The sequence below is a fragment of the Somniosus microcephalus genome, chromosome 22, assembly GCF_052327205.1.
Source record: "Somniosus microcephalus isolate GS21.2 chromosome 22, FLI_Smic_1.0, whole genome shotgun sequence".
Classification (NCBI taxonomy): domain Eukaryota; kingdom Metazoa; phylum Chordata; class Chondrichthyes; order Squaliformes; family Somniosidae; genus Somniosus; species Somniosus microcephalus.
Window position 1 is genome coordinate 66,807,163 of NC_141008.1, and position 16,982 is coordinate 66,824,144.

Sequence of the window (16,982 nt, forward strand, 5' to 3'; positions counted from 1 at the left end):
GAGCAACCTCCAAAGTTAAACTCGGGAGACTCCTCTTAATATTAGCTACTTGTTGTTATAGGACCCAATAGACAAGCAAAAGAAACAAATGGTAAAAAAAAGTTATCAAGTTTGGGTCAATAGTATTGGTTTTCCCTAGATATTACTGATCAGGTTCTAGATCTGCACAATGGAGAAGGACAGATTTTCCAAATGGAAGAGGCTGAAGTTCTGTCCCGTTGATGTAAACAAGGGTCCTCATTGCTGCCTTAAAAGAGTACAAGGAAGACTTTTGTACTACTTCTTTCTGGAGAAAAACTGATTATTTGTTCCACGTCATACTGCTTGCACAAGGCTGGAAACTGATGCAAAGAAAAAGCAAGATTGTCGAACATAACATAAGAAATAGGAGCAGGAGTAGGCCAATCGGCCCCTCGAGCCTGCTCCACCATTCAATAAGATCATGGCTGATCTGATCCTAACCGCCAATCTACTATCAGAGAACCATCTCCTGAATCTAACAGAATTAGACACACGAAATAGGAGCAGGATCAGGCTACACGGCCCCTGGGCCCGCTCCGCTACCCACCATGTCCGATCCGAACCTAGACTCCTGTCCAAATTCCTGCCCGCTCCCCGTAACCCTTAATTCCCTTTACTTCTAGGAAACTGTCTATTTCTGTTTTAAATTTATGTAATGATGTAGCTTCTACAGCTTTTTGGGGCAGCATATTCCATGGACCTACCACCCTCTGAGTGAAGTAGTTCCTCCTCATCTCAGTTTTGAAAGAGCAGCCCCTTATTCTAAGACTATGCCCCCTAGTTCTAGTTTCACCCATCATCGAAGGATAATTTTGATAGTGTACTCTGTATCTGATAACTGTGACCAGCTAGAACCTTCCACCAATCTGAGTAGAAGGGAATTTTTAACTTGAGTGTTCATCCATCCCCTTAGATTATGTTAAAGGACTTTTTTTCAACTATGAAAAGCAATTGAGCATGTACCTAACCAATTCATAAGAAACCTACTTCTGCTCTTGCTATTTTCTTGTCCCAAAGAAGTCTAGAAGATTATGCCATTCCTGACTGTTCAAGAAATGCATCCCACAAGTTCAAAAAGACTGAGTACTCTAGTTACTACATCTGGATGGAACAGTGTACATTAGTTTAAAAAAAACTATATCAGTCAAGAAGAGTCAACATTACCTTTGCAGTTGTAAAAGGTAAGTTTCTCTAATATGAAAGTACAGCTTGAGTTTAATTGCCTTATTTGGATATATATATGCCTTAAAGATATTTGGACTATGACAATGTGCTTCTGAACTTTTTAGGATTCTGGTTTTGTCCATCTCGATCCAAGTTTTAGCATTCCCCATTTTCAAATTTGACGAGTTACATATCTATATTTTATCCGATTGCCTATTGACAAACTGTCAATTTCTTCTTCATTTCCTTGTAAACTTGGCTCTGTAGTTTAGCTATCCTAACTCCAAAAAGTTGTTCTTAATTGAAAGATAGATATACATTGAGGCAGCAACAGCCAGTCAGAGATGTTTTCTTCCCTACTGTACTGAATTCATTCTGCAGCACTGTTTTTACTTCTTTAAAAATTCTACTAGATGAAGTAACTGCAATAACTGTTTAGTTTTCTTTAAATGACCACTACTGTAATTTTGTGCTTTCCACTTTCTCTGTACTTACAGTGTCCATCACACGTGTGTCCAGTTCACGCTGCATGGCCATTGTCCAGGGCATTCCAATGTGCCCCACCAATTTCAATTACTAGGAAGAACTTGAGCTCCAGGCAAACTTCTGTTCTGTAATAGACTTCATCTTTTCATAATCCCACTTATCAGTTCATGACGGCAGCATGGCTTTCTCATCACGTTTTGCTTTCTGGGAGCAAAAGGAAAGTGTTTTTTTAAGCTTAGTCATTCAAATTGCAAATGTCAAATCACTATAGTTAGGCTAGGTCTACTAATTTGCATACAAGGATTTTCTGTACTGCAGTTATAAAAAGAAACTTAAAACGAACATTACTTTTCCCAAAAAATTGATTTAAATTGTTGCCATTAAAATTAGAAAGAGAAATTCTGGGTCAATGGCAAACTTTTATTGCAAAATCTTGCATGTGTTTGGTTGTAAGGAATTGGTTGTACAAATACCTGTTCTAGATTTGGGCACTTTGGTTACTATTATGATGCTAGTACAGTATTTCATGTAAAACACACAAGTTCTAGTATTTATATATCTACAGTATTTGCAGCTATATTTTTGTTATGAAGTTTATAAGTGTAACAATATTGCTGAAGCTCATTCAGTAGGAAATTGCGATGCCTTCAGGGATTTATTATTGTTGGTACAAACTAGAAATACTCCATTATTCCAATTCTGCTTGCTATCTACTATTTGGTATTTACTCCTCAAACGAGGCACACTAGTGTAGAATTCCACTTCATTCAAAATTTACTCACAGTGCTTTGAAAACAATACAAAAGACTTCAGTTTGTAGAGTACAGAAATATGAATGAGTAGTAAAAACATGCAAGAAATTCCCTAAAATTCTTTTCACTGAAAAAATAACTCTCAAATCTAGTGACTGGCCATAGAAATGAAATATTTTTCTTGGTGAGCGAACCTGACGGTTTTATGCTCAAGGAAATAGAATTTATAGCTGCGGTTTCCCTATAATTAAGCATTTAATTATGCTTGTAGTATCATATCTAGAATTTTGCAGAATTGTAATGACAGACAGCACTGTTACATGTATCATTCAAATTTTGGATTGTGATGTTGCATCCTCATCCTGTAAATAATTAGGTTAACGAGGAAAAGCCTGTTGCAAAGAAAAAATCAGTATCTGTTCTCAAATCAGAAAATCCAGAACAAGATCAAGAAGCAAACCTTGAGCGATCTGTAAGTTTCTTAACGTAATAGTTACTCCTTGAAAATAATAACTCCATTACGGTCAGTGCAAATTTGTTTTTAGATTAATCAGGAAAATAATCCGCACTTACATTTTCCAGTGTTTGCATGGGGTGGGGGCGATAAAATGCTTGTTGTTGAATTTGGCACAGTTTAATAAAATATGAACTTCTATAATCAAAAATGTAGTTATATAGTACAGTAGAAAATATATTTTCAATCAAGTCACGTTAGTAGTTTAATGGCTGTTAAAGGTACTGCTTTAAAATACATACTTCATCTTTGATACAAAGTAAGATTGTATTAAAATTGATGAGCAGAGGATGTGGTAATATGCAGCAGAAACCTTGCTTTTCTGTACTTGCTTTTTTAATGTGCCACAACAGCGTTGTTGTGGTTGGACTTCTGTCATTGGAGATACTGACTGATGCTGCATCAGCAGATGCAGTGGATGTGTTTATTTCATTTGGGCCTGGAAGCCTTGCAAAGATCCTCTTCTAATCATAGGAATGAAATGAAGGTTAGCTGAATAATTTTTCTGCAGTGCTTTAAATTGAGGAAGCTGTATGCTTGATTTAGGCCACATTGTGAATAATAATGTGATCTGCAGTATGATTTGCCAATACAAAAAAACATTCTGTGTGTAGATGTATTAGGAAGAGACCTGGAGGTGCTGCAGCACTTCATTCGGCCATGTGAAAATGATATATTTAGTTTGCTCGTCTGTTGAAACTAAAGCTAGCATAGGAAATCTAGCTAAGCCTGGAGTTTCTATATACAATTTTTTTTTAATGAAAAATGTTAGCTAACAGTAATGTTGTTAAAACCGTTTATAAGCAAGCTAATGCAAAATCAGTTTTTACTGAAAATAAACGTAGACATAAGATTGTTGGGCATTTAGTTGTGTTCTACTGATTTTTGGCAGTAGATGAAATGCAGTCATACACAATTTGGGGGAAAAAAACCTTCTATTCCTTTTAAAGAAAAGAACTGAATAACTTGTGGCCTTTATTTATAGAAAGCAGACGAGCCTTGCTGCAGTGCAGCATATTAATGACTTTATCCTATAGGTCTTTTCAGGTTTCTCATTCAATATTGCTTACAGTGGAGAAGCATATTAGCAAAATTGGCTCTAACCTTAAACTCAAACTAATTGTTTACTAAATAACATTACCAATACACTATATTCAGGAAAATTACCAGAATTACATGAAGGTTAAGAGTTCTGTTTTCTGCAGATATTTTGCTTTGTCTAGTATCTATATAAGCTCTTCATAGTAGTTTGAATGAGCAAACTTAACCTACTTTTTAAAGTGACCGGTCACTTGTACAGCAATATTTGTTAAGGTACAGTGTCTTATTTAATTTTCTTTCTATGTGTCATTGTTTTCAATCATGTAGGACAAGCAGTTTAGGATAGACAAAGCCATTTATGTTTAAAATTTCATATTAATTGAAATTTTACAGGGACATTGGATTTTTCACAATTAATTGAGAAATGAAGATATCCTGGTTGTATTTATATAATTTCAAGTAGTTCTCAGTATCTTAAAAACAACTTGCACTGGTCTGTCCCATGAGCTGCATGAGTTTCTCAATTTTAACAGTGTTTGTAGCACAACAAAAAAGTGTTATTTTGGAAATACCTATTATCACTTTTAATTTTCTTGTTTTTTTTGTGCATTTTGTAGCTTTAACATTTAAAATCATTATAATGTAAAATGTACTATAAATACAATGTACAGTACATGCCATAAGCTTCTTATTTTGTTAGATTAGTAATACTAACAATGTTTTACTGTACAAAAATATTCTATTGCATGTGCCCTTGCACTGATGCTAATTTTGATCCATAAATACAAGAAAAAAATGTATAGTAGTGAAAGTTGTTTCTGCTTTTATACAATTTATATAAATATTTACTCTAATGCATTTGCTAACTCAAATATGGAATTAAGAAAAAAAAAAGTAGTAGTCATGACCTGGTGGGATGACCCTGCCACATGGAATGTGATTGTGATGCAGTATGATCGATAATCCTGGCAATTTTCTGTACCTATTGCACCAAGATAAACTGGGGCTTTTTCTTCCCTCTTCTCCTCTTAGGCAATTTTTTGTTGTGCAAATGGCTTCTGTTCTTTCTTTCGATCAGGTTTGCACTGTAATTCTGGTTCTCTTGTTTTGCTGCCAGCTATTTATTTCTGCTATTTTAATTCGTGCAACATTTTTTTCTTATGCTACATAAATATAGTCAGAAAGAGGTGAAAATGATAATACAATGAAAGACAGGACCGACGAGACCTGTAGTCCACAACCCGAGATAAACGGAGAAAGTGAATGTTCAACTGGATATTTTGAAAGTGCACTTAATGTACAAGAGGAGGTAAAGCAAAATATGAATACTGCAAATCGGGATGAGTTGCCTCATGAGAGTGAGGGATTACCTAAGAAAACAGTGGTTAAACTGGTCAGGAAAGTGATACGGAAGGTTTTACCAGGTGAAGGTGGAAGTGATAAGGAAAAGGTCATGGAGATGAAGCGTAAAGAACAAGCAATGGAGAAGAAAATGGAGACCAAAACAGTTTTGGCATCAAAGGCAGGATCTAGGACTGAAAGTGGCAAGACAACAGTGTTAAAAGTTGAGAAAAAGGTTCCTATTCCCCCCAAAGTAGAACCAGCAATTCCAACAAAGAAAACAGCTAAAGATGATATTTCAATGGGGTTGACTAGTCTAATGACTAGAGGAAAAACTAAAGATCACAAACCTCGGTTAAGACTCTCCGAGAAGAAGGAGGATGTTTCTGATAGTGGTCCTAATGAAATGCCCACTGCAAGGCTACATTCACCTTCCTTGGAGCACGTGGAAGCACTAAATAAGCCACAAATGCCAGAACTGGTGAAAAGCGAGGTACACTTTTTGTAACTGACTAACCAGAGCATGCATACCACTAGGTTGGAGAAAGTTTCTGTCCCTTTCTAATGCACATTTTAAAACCTAGCAGAGTACCTCACCAAAAGACTAACTTAGAACAGTGAAGTGTTACGGTGCTTGCTTAAGATTATCACAATGGTATATTGGCAAATAACTATTGTGTGCTGTACACCCTAGATTTGCTTAATTTGTTTGGAAATTGTGAATGTGTTTATGGCAAAATTCAAAAATTGTGGTTTGGTGAGAGGTAATCAAATTATTGATTGCAATAGTGTCTTATACAACACAACCTTGTTCATTAACCATTTATGCATGAGAAATTATTAATTAAAATATAGTATTTACGGTTTGACATTTATTTTCTGATTGGAACATAAAGCATGGAAATGTGAAAGATAGAATTAGTGCAGCTATATTAGGAATAGCCTTGGAACCAATGTGAGTGTCATTGTGCTAAACTAATACTATAATCTGTTTTAAAAAAAATAATAAAAAAATGTTGTTGAAATAATTGTGATTGTCTAGTCGAGGCAGATTAAATGCAAATGTGATCATCTAGTAGAGACAGAGGTTGAAGAGGAAGCTTGAAGCATGATTTAAGTTTTACAAAATGATTAATCTATCATATTGTATATGCACACGCTGTTTCCTGTTTGACTTATTTAAAGGAGACTGTACGTTCCAGTGCGCAACAAATACCAGATCAGGAAAAGTTGCCTTCACTTGTTGCTGAAGAGTTTCCACCAGATGTCGAGCAGGTGTGTGGCTGTGGAAAGAATAGTATATGATGATATTGGAGCAAAAAGGGAGCAATGACCAGCAGGAAGGCAATAAAATATATACAGTACTTTGAAAATCATAGGTTGGTTGTGACTTTGTGTAAAGTCACAATATTATGACTGCATATTTGTGCTACACTTGTTTGTTTTTACACTTGCAGTAGCCAATTTTTAACAATTTTGCCAATTGAGCAGTTTCATGCTTTTTTAATGATAAGAGAAACAATGATTTGAGGAGAATATTTTTCAAAGTTCTTCCCGACCACCTATTATATAGAGGACATTTATGATTGGCCCATAAAATTCCACTGTCCTTGTTGGCATGAGACTAGTTCTACCTACATGATAGGCCACTTATTATATGGGAATGCAAATTTTCCAAGCAGCGGTGTGCTTTCTTGAGGTTTCTTGAAGCTAATATGACGTCATGCCTCCTGCTGTTTTTAATGGCCCTGCTCTGGCACGCATGTAATTGAGGCCACCAGAGACACCTAGCATATTGGCAGAAGTGATTAAAAAAAAAAGTCAAACATTTAAGGTGACATTTTTTCTTCTATAATAAGAAACTTGGAGAAAAGACTTACATTTATCTAGCTCCTTTCAAGACCGCAGGATGTCCCAAAGTGGTGTTCAGCCAATGAAGTATTTTTGAAGTGTAGTCACTGTTGTAATATAAGAAACGTGACAGCCAATTTGCACACAGCAAGGCCCCACAAACAGCAATGAGATAATGACCAGATAATCTCTTTTTTCATGATGTTGGTTGAGGGATAAATATTAGCCAAGCCACTGGTAGAACTCCTCTGCTCATCTTTGTAATAGTGCCATGGGATCTTTTACGTCTACTTGAGATGTGTACGGGACCTCGGTTTAATATCTCATTCCATAGAGTGCAGCTCTCCCTCAGTACTGCAGTGGAGTGTCAGCGTATATTTTGTGCTCCACTCTCTGGAATGGGACTTGTACCCGCAACCTTCTGACTTGAAGGCGAGAGTGCTACCACAGCCATGGCTGACACATTAGACTCTCATTGAGGACATTCAACTCTCCCCAGACTTTGCTTCCTCTTTAATTTTAAGTTTAAATACCATTTTAAATTGATAACAGGCTGATCCTGTAAATTATTGGAACGTTTTAAAATGTGATCTGCAGTAGAATTTATTTCCCCAAAACTTAAATCTTCCTGTGGCCCCTTAATTATATACCACAGATCAGAGGAAATCGAGAGTGTGCGTGACATCGTCCCTAATGGATAATTAAATGATGTCAAGCCGAAATGCAAGAAACACAGAAATAAAAAGCAACTGCTTTAAATTAAATTTAGCAATGTTTTAATTTTAAAATCTGAAATGAATTGAATTTAATTATTGACTAAACTGGATGTTTTAGGAATATTATTTCACCTAAACAATTGAGGTCATAAGCATTTATTTGCTTGAGCTAAATGACATATGTTACCTTCAAATGGTTTATTAAAATGAATATACATTCATTTTTATGAAATTTAAAAAGAATTCACCAAAGGACAGTTTTACCTGAAATGCCAACATAATTATGGTCCAATAAAATATGAAGAATATGATTTATAAATGATTATTTGTACAATATTTTGCTTGTACAGTGAAAAGGTAAACTGTTGTGGTTGACCTGTTTCGAGACCCATTTCACCCTACATGCTAGACTGCTGCGCTGTGAATCCCGCAGTGTAACTTCTCTCGCCCTCCCTCCCATAGCCCTGAAACTTCAATGGTAGCCTGCAACAAAATACATGTACTGGTAAAATAATTGTGTGCTTTATGTTTCTTTCCAGTCATATTCTTATGGTTTAATGCTACTACTGGTGGGTTCCTAGTCCATGTGACTGGATTTTAAAGATCCTTGGGCTGCAATATGCATGTCTTTCGACCAGTACCATATAACTCTCTTGGAATCACGCTGGGGAAATTCCAGTTCAAAATGTGATTTGGCAAGGTATTCTAGTCACAAACTAAAAGTATAGCCGTTTTCCCCTGCTTTCTACATTGCACTGCATTTCTCAGTCTAAATACCAAAGGGTCAACCAGATGAACCACTCACAAAACCCCTGCCTAATTTTCAGCACTGATTTTGGTACAAATTATATAAATAACTTGTGCCTTCTGGCTACTGGAATGTTATTTATGCTGTCTAATTCTTTTCTGTAGCATCTAGTCTTCATTTGTAAACTTTGAAAATATGTGGGAAATTACTGTACCTTTTTGATTATGTATTTTATGTAGAAATTGACATGTTTCCAGATGTTTAGCATGACAATTTTATGTACTGCTTCAATGAGGTGAAGAGGGTACAACATGTATAGTGAAAGAAGTGATTATTAATGAATACAGCAAATGCAATTAGGCATTAATACTGGCCCGCTGGACTGAGAGAAGTAAACTTACCAACCTCGATCACAATCTTCAGTGAACCAGTGAAAACATTCTGAAACTAGTGCATTGACTACCATATGCAGAAAGCATTTTTTGTGAAACTTTTTATGCAGTTTGCTTCTGACCTGTGTGTAAGCAATGCATGTATTTTAGGTTTAATGATTATGGTGAACCAGTGGTTGTGTTAATGTTAGCTAATCCCATCCCCCAAATTCAAGCCCAGTCTAACGAGATGAGAACTGGGAATCAGAAAATTAATGCTTTGTTGGACATGTGATCTTTAGGCCCAATGGATACCACAGCAACTGACCCCCACAGATGAAGCTCAGATGAGGCTGGAGAGAATCTTCAATAATTCTGTAAAAAAAAAAAAGTCATGCTTTGAGTGTTGCTTGTGTTGGGCTGTTGGCACGCTTCTACCTGAAAACAGAATCCTGTCTAAACTTTGTATATGCCAGACATTTCAACTTTAACCCCTTACTTTCCTGCAGATGACCCAAACAATTAATTGTAGTAGTCAGTGATGTGCTACAGCTAAATATACAATCTAATTTTATATAGTATTTAAAGAACTAAACTTGTTTAATTTATGCAAGTGTCAAATATAATTGATAGCAAGATTAAGCGATTAGTCCCATAAGTACAAACCTATCTGAAATAATTTTGCATGGTGAAACATTGCATGTCGTTGCAGTTCAGAAAAAAATTGACCCATCCAGGATCATGCCTGCGGTACCCGATGATGATATAATTAATTCTGATTATAGTTGTCTTTCACTTTTCTATAATTGTTGTTTTGAATCCTAACCACATCTAAGTTGAACCTAATGTCCAAAGAGCAATCCCTTTTCAAATTTATTATTTCTGTTGTTATTTCAAATTTATTATGTTGTGGACTAACTTTTTTGACTTCAATAGTCAATTGATCATGCTGTAGATTGACAATACTATGATCCCAAATATAATTTGTTTTCCTGTTAGGGATTGGGGGGTGGTGGTAGGGAATGTATCTTCACTTGCGAAAGTTTATTATATTAGTTCATAGAATCATACAGCACAGAAGGAGGCCCTTCAGCCCATCATACCTGTGCTGGCTCTTTGAGAGAGCTGTCCAATTAGTTCCACTCCCCTGCTCTTTCCTCATAGCCTTGCAAAAGTACATAGCCAATTCTCGTTTGAAAGTTACTATTGAATCTGCTTCCACCACCCTTTTTAGGCAGTGTGTTCCAGATTATAACAACTCGCTGCGTAAAAGAGTTTCTGGTCATCTTCCCTCTGGTACTTTTGCCAAGAATCTTAAATCTGTGTTACTGACCCTCCTGCTAGTGGACTCTCCTGCCAGTAGAAACAGTTTCTCCTTATTTACTCCATCAATACCCTTCATAGTTTACTATAATTTCTAGAAAGTATTTGTTAAAAATATTACAGCATTTTCATTTAGATTTTGATCTGGTGTGACACTATCTGGCAATACTAATTTTGCATGTTTTGAGAGTTTTACATTTTGCATTTACTACAGGAATGTAAAGTGTGCATTTATATCTTGTTTTTGATTGGTTTACAGTATTATCTTTCATTAATATTTGTTATCTGTTTTAAAACAGATATTGTTATTTGTTGCCATATTGCTTATGCTATGATAAATACATAAGCAAATTGTGGAGACTCCCTTTTCCATGACATTCAGTACAGTAAAGACTTAAGAATGAACAGAATAAAGTAACCAAATTGTTCACAATATGTACAGACTCCTTTGAGCATTCTGCAGTATCAACTTACCAAATTAACTTCATCTCATTGTTTGATTTTTTTAATGAGAAATTTTATTCCATAAATTTCTGCACTTTTAATGTATAGATTTTAAAAGCTTATTTCTGCAGTTTGTTAGACTAAGCATAATCCACATTTTGTAACTTGCAAAGTACAATCAGTACTTGAAGTTATGTCACAGATTGCAATTATGAATGTAGTCCTTTGAAAATTTCAAGTCTTAAAGTTGTAAGAGTAAAGTTTTTTGCACACCTTTTTATATTTGCTTTAGTTTTGTGCTGTAAGTGGATTCTTAAACTCTAGTTGTACATTTAACAAGTTTGTCAAGAATTCTGGCCCAGTGGCTTCTTGGAGAGAAGCTGTTAAGTATAAACCATCAACCTCTGTCTAGCACATTCTAAACGCATCGCAGTTTCTTGAATAAATGTACAACTATATTAAAGTTTTTAATCATTCCTATCAGCGCTTTAGTTCGAGTAAGTGCATTATTAGCACTTGGTTCTTAAAATGTGGCAACATCATCAGGTATCATGTAAAACAAAATTAAGCATAGGCACCTTTCTCATCCATTAATGATGTAGCATTCTTGAGAATCCTGTCCAAAATATCTTCATTCAGTCTAAGTACCTGTATTAAGATCTTGCAACCACAGTATTAGCATTCCCATTGGTTTAAAAAAAAAAAAAAAATGTTTTTGAAGGCATGTAATTTGATTTAGCCTTCTAAACAACTTCCTCTGCGGTCTTTGAAAATCTAGTTTCATCATATACAGTAGTGTACTTTGCTGAAGTCTGCAAAATGTTGAATGTTACAGATTACAGTGAGAAACTAACATAATATATAGAACCAATCTCTATTGATGGCAAACTGAAGAAAATGGAAAATCTAAGTCTTGTGATTTTGGATGCTGTGCCGAAAGACTATAGTAGTCCCTAAGCAGCTGTGTTATAATAATAGTCATTATTACATTGTGCTTTTTGGCTGTATTTGTATGTGTAGTTATTTGCTTAATTACTTCATCTTTTTTCATTCTCATTTTTACATCTGGATCTTGTTTCTTTCACATTGCATTGCTGTCACAGCTGGAACCTGTGGTCCCATCTACCCAGAGCCTTGTTCCCTCTCAAGATTCCTCCGCTCGCTCCAACGGCCTCGCACAGGCAGGTGTCTGGGCTGGTGTCTGTGCTCGTGTGTCATGCTGGACTGTAAGGCTGCCTTCATGTCTATCCTATGATGCATTTTTCCCACATCTCTGCTACAGCCCTTTGTTTGCCTTGCTTGTTTTCTTCCTGCTAATGTTTCTCCAGTGGTTTACTAATGAAGTGCACAAAATCCCACCTAAAATTAGTAATCTGGTTTAAATTAGGTAAATTAAAGATTGGGAAAGAAATGTGATTTTCAAAATCAGAGGTTTATTTAAAGATAATACTCCCAATCTTCATTAGCGTACTATATTTTCATGTTACGTTTTAGAATGTCAGTTGCATTTTGGGATACTAATTTTTTTCACCCTTTTTGATCTTGGCAGCTTTAATGATATTTAATGCCTAGTACAGTAATATATTAAGTGTACTGTAACAAGACATTTGAAACTAGAATTGTATATTCATTTCAATTAAGCTACTGTTGAGCTTACCGAAGTACTGGTCAGCAGGCCCAAGGGCTTGCAAAGAATGATGTGTTTGGCATGCAAAGAACTGTTGCATTTTACATACTAAAATCATCTGCACCAATGTTTTGAGGCTAATTCAGTTTTGAAGTGTTGCCTGAACTGAAACATGAACCCTTCCTTTCCTTTTCCATCCTTGCCCTTGCCTCCTCCATCCTCGCACCTTCCTTCTCCAGTCAATACCATTTCCTGTTTGTTTAAATTGGGATTTAAAATGTGGAAAAAATGAGAAAATTCCATGTTTTGGTGCACAAAATATTGCTGTTTGAAATTAAACAACATAGACAATTGCTTGCATTATCGGGTCAGAATATCTGTTTATGTACTTGTTTCAGATGAAGTTAATTACTGCAGCATGTTAATGTAAAATGACCCTGTGTACATAACAAATTGTACTTTATAATAGCATGAGTGATTCAAAGAAAATCACAATTCTGCATTTGCTGCCTGGTGAATTTGTTGATTATATATTGTATGCTCGCTTACAAGACTAGAACTTCACTGGGCGAGGGTTGAAAATAGAGGGTATATAATTACTGTGGTGGATGATCATGTAGCTTACCTGTGGGAGAGCACACACGTTTCTCCTATCTATTCTAGAGTCTTCAGGGCCACTTGTCTTTTTGTAGTTCCTGATCTCTTTCTTGCATCTCCCACTTGCTTCTCTGTGGCTCCCTATCTGTGGGTCGAAGTGGCAGTGCATGGAAAAGCCAGCAAGCATTCAAATAAAATTTCAAATTCTGCGGAAAGGAGAGGGATTGTCTTATTTGTGAGTTGCCTTGTATGCGAGTAGATGTACTGTACATTTTTGAACATTTACAGTTCCTGTCAAATCTGGTGTGTCACTGCTTTTATATTAAGCCAAGACCCAGGTTAATAATGCTGGTTCCTGACATGGGCTTTGCAGTCGACTGCAACTCAAAAGTAAATTTGCCAGGGTTTACTAAGACGGGCAGCTGGGAAGACCCATTTTTAATGAATTCTGGCAAATTTATTTTTGGATTTTAGATAATCGCTGCAGATCAGGAGCTGACATCACTAGTGCGAGTCTTTCAATAAGAAACCAGCTTCTAAATCCTACATCTAATTTTCAGTTGTTATGGAATTCACTTTGACTTAAAATTGTAGTCATTGAAGTCACTCCGCTATATATTATGCTCATAAAATGAACATTAAACATCTGATTCTACATTTTTGTTTTAATTTGTTCTCCGGATGTGGGTGATGCTGGCAAGGCCACATTTATTGTCCATCTCCGATACGATGGTCGGGGGCTGCTGCCTTCAGCTGCTGCAGGCTTTTTAGTGATTGCTTGTAAAACTGAATGGCTTGGTGGGCCATTTCAGAAGGCATTAAGAGTCAGCCACGTAGAATTGACTAGACATGTGTAAACTATATGGGGTAGGATGATCGATTCCTTTCTCTGAAAGACATTAGTGAACCAGTGTGATTTACACATGCTGTAAACCAAAAATAATTAGCTACTAATATCAGCTATGCAATCTCCCAACCATTAAATGGGAACTACCAGAAATATTCAGCAGTGTAATCAAAACATTAGATTTGTATAAATGCTTGATTCTTTTTCACATATGACATTGTTTATGATGGGGAAAAGGGTGCTGTTCAATTCCTGCTGAGTCCAGATTGAAAATGCTATAGAATTCTCTTACCACCTTAAAAATGCCACCTTTAATGACTATTGCTCACACTTTAATTTTGAGTTTAGTTTTGAAGTACCAGATGAAATGATAGTATTTGAGCATTTAAGGCTAAATCCCCCCCCCCGCCCCATCGATTTTTCTCCCTTTTGTTATCTGTTTTCCCATACCCTACTAAAGATGTTGAGGTATGGTTCCACCGGGTGGTCTTCCAGTGTGTCACTTAAGTATCCATTCTTCATGTGAGTCTGAATAGTGCGAACTCATCAATATATGTGACAATGTTTTATATTTAAAAGAGATGAAAATACCAAGGTACCTAAAATACAAAATGAAATTGTATGTGTCCTTAAGTCAGAAAAACATCTTGAATAGAGCACTATGAATAAGGCAGGTGAAAGACACAAAATAACGTTCTTTAAATCTTGGTTTGCTTTTCTTTGCCATGCTTGGCTTCTGCTGCTGCTAACCAGAATCAGCTGGAGGAGGTGCCAGCCGCTGCGCTCCAGTCTTCCTCAGCATCTGCTTCTACTTGGCCGCAGGTTGGCATTTAAATCTCAACACTAGTTTTGAGAAGTTAGTTTTGGGAAGTACTTGTATGTTGTATATAATATTAAACCTGCCCTCCTTTTTACATTTTTATTTTGTTAAATATTTATGCTTGTTCAAATAATAGATGCTAACATTGTTTGGTGTTTTGTAATCTGCCCCTATCTGGGACTATCTTGTGTGTTGCTAGTACAGAATTGATTTGGTAATCTTTTGAACTTTTGCAGTAATGTTGGCATTTACACTTGATGACAATAGAATTTAATAGAACTTAATAGAATTCCACTAAAATCAGTCCATATATATTTTACAAAATTTTAACTTGATTGAAGATGTTATTGGTTAAAATTGCAGTGCTTTGTTTTAATTTCAGTGGCTTTTGCTTTAAATCTATTCATTTGGCTTCTTGTTGCATTTGATACAAACAGTAAGTAATAGGTAAAGATTTACAAGATAACAACTGGTCATGAAAGTAAAGCTTGAGTAATTTAAAAATGTTATTTTAAACACAGGACTGCCTTTATCTTTCTCTCTTGTATCTATTTTTACATGTTTATTAATTCATTGTCAGTGCATTAACAGTTTAGAATGTGTTACTTTGACGCAGTAGGTTTGCTGATAGTGTCAGAAAGATGTTTGATCTGAAGAACATCATGCTGTATGTAACCTTTTTCAGCATTTAAGCTAGCAATAAACATTGATATAGCAGTTTATTAAGGGATTACATTTCAGAAAAATCATTTATAATAAGGGTTATGAGCAAAACAAAATAGTATAATTGTACTTTTGCAAAGGATTAGTTGATGTGAGCCTGACATTAAATGTATCATATCATTTTCAGCTGGTAAGAAAAGAACATATTCATTACATAAGTTTGCAGATGTAGGGATGGATTACTTTAACTTAATCAGTGTTAATCCAAGCTAATGTAATATTTAAAGATTGGCACTTTGGATTCTTGTCATTTTAATGCCAACACTATTGTTAAAGGATTTTTATTGCATCTGAAACTATTTCAAATTAAAGTAGTTTTAAATCTTTGCTTTATGTTTTTCTTTTCTGAGCTGTGTGTTGTGCTGTTAAAGGCTTACTAATTAATTTAACCTCCAGTGTTGATGAAGTTTGTCAAAACTAGACTTGCAATATATTTTCATCAGTGTGCCATGCAAACCTAAAGCTGAAAGCAGCGGATATGTGGCTTTATAATGTGCATTTGGGTAACCATAACGTGGGTTACAAATAGCCCATTACTCACCCTTGAGGTTCATGGTAGACCATTTCTGGTTTTGCTTATAAAATGGGTGTAGGGTCTATAGACTGGTAAAATGGGTGTAGGGTCTAATAGACTGGTAAAATGGGTGTAGGGTCTATAGACTGGTAAAATGGGTGTAGGGTCTATAGACTGGTAAAATGGGTGTAGGGTCTAATAGACTGGTAAAATGGGTGTAGGGTCTAATAGACTGGTAAAATGGGTGTAGGGTCTAATAGACTGGTAAAATGGGTGTAGGGTCTAATAGACTGGTAAAATGGGTGTAGGGTCTAATAGACTGGTAAAATGGGTGTAGGGTCTATAGACTGGTAAAATGGGTGTAGGGTCTATAGACTGGTAAAATGGGTGTAGGGTCTAATAGACTGGTAAAATGGGTGTAGGGTCTAATAGACTGGTAAAATGGGTGTAGGGTCTATAGACTGGTAAAATGGGTGTAGGGTCTATAGACTGGTAAAATGGGTGTAGGGTCTAATAGACTGGTAAAATGGGTGTAGGGTCTATAGACTGGTAAAATGGGTGTAGGGTCTATAGACTGGTAAAATGGGTGTAGGGTCTATAGACTGGTAAAATGGGTGTAGGGTCTAATAGACTGGTAAAATGGGTGTAGGGTCTATAGACTGGTAAAATGGGTGTAGGGTCTATAGACTGGTAAAATGGGTGTAGGGTCTATAGACTGGTAAAATGGGTGTAGGGTCTATAGACTGGTAAAATGGGTGTAGGGTCTATAGACTGGTAAAATGGGTGTAGGGTCTAATAGACTGGTAAAATGGGTGTAGGGTCTATAGACTGGTAAAATGGGTGTAGGGTCTATAGACTGGTAAAATGGGTGTAGGGTCTAATAGACTGGTAAAATGGGTGTAGGGTCTATAGACTGGTAAAATGGGTGTAGGGTCTAATAGACTGGTAAAATGGGTGTAGGGTCTAATAGACTGGTAAAATGGGTGTAGGGTCTAATAGACTGGTAAAATGGGTGTAGGGTCTATAGACTGGTAAAATGGGTGTAGGGTCTAATAGACTGGTAAAATGGGTGTAAGGTCTAA

At 36.0% G+C, this 16,982-nt stretch overlaps 1 protein-coding gene across 13 annotated transcripts in view; it reads left to right on the plus strand.

The window, feature by feature from the left end:
• The window catches only part of myo18ab (myosin XVIIIA b), a 256,934-nt gene that overhangs the window by 94,897 nt on the left and 145,055 nt on the right, over positions 1–16,982 (plus strand). For 4 of the 13 annotated variants that reach the window (XM_085965000.1, XM_085965001.1, XM_085964991.1 and 1 more), the window contains exons 3-4: positions 11,876–11,998; positions 14,597–14,665. The exons of 4 other annotated variants lie outside the window; for them this stretch is intronic. In XM_085965000.1, the coding sequence (XP_085821126.1) occupies positions 11,876–11,998; positions 14,597–14,665 (192 nt within the window). Of the gene's footprint in view, positions 1–1,682; positions 2,896–4,704; positions 5,813–6,504; positions 6,595–9,307; positions 9,383–11,875; positions 11,999–14,596; positions 14,666–16,982 lie in introns of those variants that run through there. 5 more of the 13 variants (XM_085965003.1, XM_085965002.1, XM_085964997.1 and 2 more) reach the window with 4 other exon arrangements.